Raw genomic sequence first — 5,990 nt, forward strand, 5'->3', positions numbered from 1 at the left:
ATGACAGTGATGATTGTGATACTAAGAATGCATATAATTCCATTATCATTTGAGATATATATATATATATATATATATATATAATTATCGAGAAGTTATCATGCTCTATATATAATTGTATTTGATGTTATAGCATAGTCATAGTCGGCATATATCATATATGTTATATTTGAGAATATAACAATGATAATATGACATGGAGATTTACTTATATATTGTCGGGAATTGTATTCTTGATTAGTTAGGACATGATATCTAATCTACATCCAATATTATCGAGGATATGCATATATGCTCATTTATTGTATGATACTTCTTTTTGATTTATATTATTCAGTACATAATTTACTCTCTGTTTGGCATCACTGATTCGAGGTAAGGTTTATTCACTGAACATTTAAGTCATGACTCTTTTTGTTTCTCTTTTTCAAAAACTTAGTTGAACAAATATGGCAGGATACTCCCTTAGAGATCTTGCGTGTGATTGAGAAGTAGAGTGTAGTTAGTTTTGTATGCTAGATAAGTCATGTTATATGATGTATCAGTTGACCTTCAAAGTGACGTATTTATCCTTATTGTTATTATAAACACATGACTTTGTATTTAATGTATTATGTATATATTATTATTGTGTATATGTAATAGTGAGATGCTTCTCATGATATGTTGTGTCCTATGGGGCCTTATTTGGGTTATTAGTATATTGTTGATATTCATAGATGAGTTATTTTTATTTTAGATATTATGGATAAATTATGGTGTTGATACAAGTTTATTTAATTTCGGCAATTAATGAAGTTGTCAGGTGTCTTGCACGTGCTATGCAGGCTCGTACAATGCATGTGCTATGTGGGCTCATGCAATACACGTGTTTAGCGTTTTGGTGTTACAGGTTTGACCTTTTGTCCAACTCTAGCATTCGTCATCTTAACTAATGAAAAAAAAAATTGGGAGAGGACTAATTTGGTCAAAACCCCAACAAATTGTAAGCATCCGAGTCATCTAAGTTAAATCTACAACGGACTCAAAATCGAGCAAGAAATCAAATGGCCGTCATCGCTACTACCCTTCTCGCTCCCTCTTTCCCGCCCGTCTCCCCCCTCCCAGCAAATCCCAAGACCCTTCTCCTCCACCGCTGCAAAACCCAACACGAACTCCGCCAAATCCACGGCCACCTCATCAAGACCGGCTCTTCCGGCCACCCTTCCATTGCCGAAAACCTCCTCGAGTCCTCCGCCCTCGTCCTCCCCGACTCCCTCGGCTACGCCCTCAAGCTTTTCCGCCACAACCCTCGCCGCAACTCCCAATTCTATAACATATTGATCCGCGCCTTCCTCCGCTCCCGTTCCCATGGCGACGTCTTCCTCCTCTTCCTCCACATGCTCGACCACTCCGTCCCGCCCGATCGTCACACATTATCATGCCTCCTAAAAACTTGCTCTAGGCTCAATTCTCTTAGACATGGCCAGCAGATCCATACCCATGTCTTGAAATGTGGATTTGGGTCCGAGGAGTTTGTGTTGAATAGCTTGATTCATATGTACGCGAGTTGTGGGGAGGTCTCTGTTGCGCGGCGCCTGTTTGATGAAATGCTGGGGCGGGGAATTGTTACATGGAATGCCATGTTCGCAGGGTATTTCAGAGCTGGAGACTGGACGGAGGTTGTTGAGTTGTTTCGTTACATGTTAGAGCTGGGGGCTGCTTTTGATGAGGTTACATTGATTAGTGTACTGACGGCATGTGGTCGGTTAGGGGTGTTGGATTTAGGGGAGTGGATTTGTAGGTATGTGGAAGAAAATGGGTTGAAGGGTAATCAGAATTTGGTCACATCACTGGTGGACATGTATGGAAAATGTGGGGAGGTTGAGAAGGCGCGGAATTTGTTTGATGAAATGCCTTATAGGGATGTGGTTGCTTGGAGCGCAATGATTTCATGTTATACCCAGTCGAATCAGTGCCGGGAAGCTCTTGCTCTTTTCCACGAAATGCAGGTTGCTGAAGTGGATCCCAATGAAATCACTATGGTCAGTGTTCTTTCATCTTGTGCTGTTTTGGGGGCTCTTGAGACGGGCAAGTGGGTGCATTCCTACATAAAGAGAAAGAGGTTGCATATGACTGTAACTCTTGGCACTGCTGTAGTAGATTTTTATGCAAAGTGCGGATGCATAGAGAATGCATTCGAGGCCTTTGACAAGATGCAGATGCGAAATGCATGGACCTGGACCGTGCTAATACGGGGACTAGCAAATAATGGGAGAGGAAGAGAAGCTCTTGATTTATTCTCTTTGATGCTTAAAGATAATTTGAGGCCAACAGAGGTGACTTTTATTGGTGTTCTGTCAGCCTGTAGTCATGCAGGTCTAGTTGAAGAGGGTCGCCAATTTTTTGATAGCATGAGTAGAGAATATGATATTGAGCCAAAGATTGAACACTATGGTTGCATGGTTGATATTCTTGGTCGAGCTGGTTTTATTCATGAGGCATATCAATTTATCAAGTGCATGCCTATTGAGCCGAATGCTGTTGTCTGGAGAACATTGCTGGCTTCTTGTAAAATTCACAAAAATATTGAATTTGGGGAGGAATCCTTGAAGGAAATTGTTAGATTGGATCCCCGACATAGTGGAGATTATATACTTCTCTCGAACATTTATGCATCAGTTGGGAAATTGGAGGAGGCAATTAGGGTGAGGAATCTAATGAAGGAAAAGGGAATAAAGAAAATTCCAGGATGCAGTTTAATTGAGCTGGATGGTACGATCTTTGAATTCTTTGCCGAAGACAGTGCACACCCTCAGTCGAAGGAGATATATGATAAAGTAAACGAGATTATTACAAAAATTAAGGTCGTTGGATATATTCCTAATATTGCTGATGCAAGACTAGATGCCGAGGAAGATGAGAAGGAAGTGTCAGTGTCCCATCATAGTGAGAAGCTAGCAATTTCTTTTGGTCTTATAAAATCTCCTCCTGGAGCTACTATTAGGTTGTCAAAGAACCTTAGAGTATGTATGGATTGCCATATAGCAACTAAGTTGATCTCCAAGGTTTATGCGAGAGAGATTGTTGTCCGGGATAGAAACAGATTCCATCATTTTAAAGATGGGACTTGCTCCTGCAATGATTATTGGTGAAACCATGAAAAGGTTTTTGTTGATGTTAAAATGATAATAGTGTTACTACATCATAGGTGGTTAATCTGTAAGTAAATTGACCATATAAGCAAGCAATATATCAAGGTGGCCGACGATCTCTGTACTTTTCTCATATTTGGCAAATTGTTGTTATTATTGATAACTCAAGGTATCTATCTGCTTTAACAACTCAAACTGTAAAAAGAACAGTATAAACCGATGTAACCTGCTTCAGAAGAAAACTATTCATTTGATGAATTTGGTTTGAAGAAAGATATCTAGGTCACTATCCGTAGATTTATGATCTCCATGAAGCTGCAATACATCTGAGCTTGTTTCTTTCTAACCTTTTCTAGAATAATTAGCTTCTGCTACAATGCTTCTCAGCTCTTCCGCAGCTCTCCACCAGAACTCAGGCAACACTGACGTGGAAGAGCTTTATTCAGCTTAGTTCTCCTTTTGTGACTTCATCTAGATGGTCTTTTAATTCCTTTAAATGGAAACAGAGGTTACTTTTCTCCAGAAGATTAATTCTTATCTGGGATGGAGCACAGGGAAAATTCTCTATTTGCTTCTTCCTTCACAGGGAAGCATGGAAACAAGAGGCTAAAATGGTATGATACATTCGGTACATCAGAATGAAATGGTGTAATTATTTTTGTTCTTCTTGAGATGCTTTCTGGTAGTTCTAAATTTAATAATCTGATTTCATAGTTACGTTTGTGATTTTTTTATGTCATCTGATTTCATCAAGTAATATACTTTTTATATATAGGAGGATGTCCAACAGGTGACTACCCATTTTGTTTCTTAAGCAAGGATGAACTAATCCCTGGATATTTTGAGCTTCAGCATAGGGTTTATCATTAGATCAGCATTATCTTAATTCCTAATGAAGCCTTAATCCTCCTCCGATTGCTACTTGTCCTAGGTGCAGCAAACTTGATAATATCTAGAGTTCATTGCTCAAATACTAGATGTCACTCGTACTAGATCCCACATGCCAATATATTTCATACATGCTTATCCCCATTACATGCATATTCACATCATCTCCAAAGTCCAAACATATGTACATACTTTTACATCTCACAATTGCTCTCCTCCCTTCCTTGATTGCCATATATTACAACTACAACTCTGTCACTCTTACTCCATTCCTAAAGGGTTCTTTTGTATTCAGTGACCAATTCAAACCATTGGCTATCTGCATCACTAGCTCCAGAGCTACCAAAGCCGTTACATGGATTGGAGACAACCATACCATCGCCATCGATGTCCAAGCACACCTTAGTTCCATCAGCCAGCACTGTCGAAAGGTGTGTCTTCTCTGAGTAGGTTTTCATGAACCACTGTGAGTCCGATGGTGTACATATGATGCTCAGCTTCACCGGTTGGCCGACCCCAATGGATTGCACGCAGTAATATGTGCCTTTGACCACCAAGTAGTTCTGGGGAGTGTAACTCCATGCATCTGATCTTGCACAAGGACCCAGCTTCAGTGGATCTGTGAGTGCCTTCCTCAAGACACATAAACCGGTCAAGGGATGGAAGATCTCATTGCGTCGGCTGGTACGATAAAGGTCATTTTCCTCTGCAATTTCAACATTAAGTATATCATTAAATTACATAGATTGCTACATCATCTTCCATATCAAGTTTCCTATGCTAATGATGAAGAATCTCTTTAAAAAAATAGGTAAGAGATAAACAATAGAGCTGGAACTAGCTCTTTTAACAGAGTCAGTGGAACAAATCATCCTCAGGAGAGCAGGACACAGTTTTTTTTTTTTTTTTATCACATAGAATATATAGACACTTATTAAGAGCTTTGTTGTGTATAATTAGGCAAGCATGTAATGAATTTATCTTTTGCTTTTCCTCTCAGGTCAATCCTTCAAGTGAAATTTACCTGAAATGCAAGAACTGCAAGGTAAGCAATAATAGGTAGATGTTATTGCCTTATATCCAAGAACAATATCCCAATCAGAGATGAAGTTTTACATGTTTCTAAAAGCTTCTGCAAATCAAAATACAGAGCAATTCCAACAGATATATAAAACAAGACGAAGTAGAAGGAAAGAGTGCCTTCGAATTGTTTGAGTTCTTCCTTGGATTGCATGGAAAGGGCTGTCGAAGTGTGCAGTAGAAGATTGGAGAATAGGAGCATCAGCAGCAGAAGGGAAAAAGAGAGCTCCATGTCTGAAGTGGGGAGTAGTTGAGAGACTTGAGAGGAGTTCAAATCTTAGTGTCAAGCCTTCTCATCTCCAAGTCTTCTATAAATGCCTTGTAATCAACGTTAACTGTGTGTGTTGGCGCGCAGCTCAACTTAATATAAGTAAAGTCTATCTAATGATTGGTCATCTGCAATTGAGTGCCAGTGTTATTGTTCCATTTAATGTGTTCCAGCAATTTATTTACTGATTAAACCCTATGCGATGACTTAGACGCAACTTTGTCGTGGCTGTACAACTAAAAAGCAGTTAAATTGCTTCACGTAACTACAATTAACAATTTAGTGGGACTTACTAATGCATGGAACTTGGAAAGATGTGATTTAGGATAATTATGGACTTCTATGGCAGTATATCTATCAATGCCTACGGAAGCAAATAAATCTGATTGCAGAAGCTCCACGCAACATTTAAGCATGGCTGTGACTGCATCCCTTTCTCCTTGCATGGAAATTGTCTAAATATTTGAATTAAATGTTTGTTTAAGTTGTGCATCAGATCTAGTTTTTCAGAAATGCTAAGAAGAGAAAGCATATATCATAATAGCTATATTTATAATAAAGAAAAGATAAAAAAGAGAGATAGGAACCTCAGCTCATATAAGATATACCGAAGCACTGTT

At 39.0% G+C, this 5,990-nt stretch overlaps 1 protein-coding gene and 2 long non-coding RNA genes across 3 annotated transcripts; 2 read left to right on the plus strand and 1 right to left on the minus strand.

Annotated features, from left to right (window-relative positions):
- The first annotated feature begins 1,023 nt into the window (after positions 1–1,023).
- Positions 1,024–3,267, plus strand: LOC140798180 (pentatricopeptide repeat-containing protein At5g66520-like). Its single transcript, XM_073151944.1, has one exon. It carries the CDS (start codon positions 1,047–1,049, stop codon positions 3,132–3,134), a length of 2,088 nt encoding a protein of 695 aa, XP_073008045.1. The 5' UTR covers positions 1,024–1,046; the 3' UTR covers positions 3,135–3,267.
- An 854-nt stretch (positions 3,268–4,121) lies between these two features.
- LOC140798181 (uncharacterized) lies at positions 4,122–5,503 on the minus strand. The gene is made up of 2 exons (XR_012110798.1): positions 5,223–5,503; positions 4,122–4,728 (listed from the first exon to the last, which is right to left on the minus strand). It is a non-coding gene; the product is annotated as an uncharacterized lncRNA (long non-coding RNA).
- LOC140798182 (uncharacterized) lies at positions 4,724–5,497 on the plus strand. Its single transcript, XR_012110799.1, has 2 exons — positions 4,724–5,067; positions 5,173–5,497. It is a non-coding gene; the product is annotated as an uncharacterized lncRNA (long non-coding RNA).
- Positions 5,504–5,990: the final 487 nt, after the last annotated feature.

Source organism: Typha latifolia, chromosome 11 (genome assembly GCF_019914945.1).
Source record: "Typha latifolia isolate L0001 chromosome 11, TyphaL0001v2, whole genome shotgun sequence".
Taxonomy (NCBI): Eukaryota; Viridiplantae; Streptophyta; class Magnoliopsida; order Poales; family Typhaceae; genus Typha; species Typha latifolia.

What these genes read in the sequence shown, in the direction of transcription:
- LOC140798180 (XM_073151944.1), top strand. Translation starts at nt 1,047, where the DNA reads ATGGCCGTCATCGCTACTACCCTTCTCGCTCCCTCTTTCCCGCCCGTC.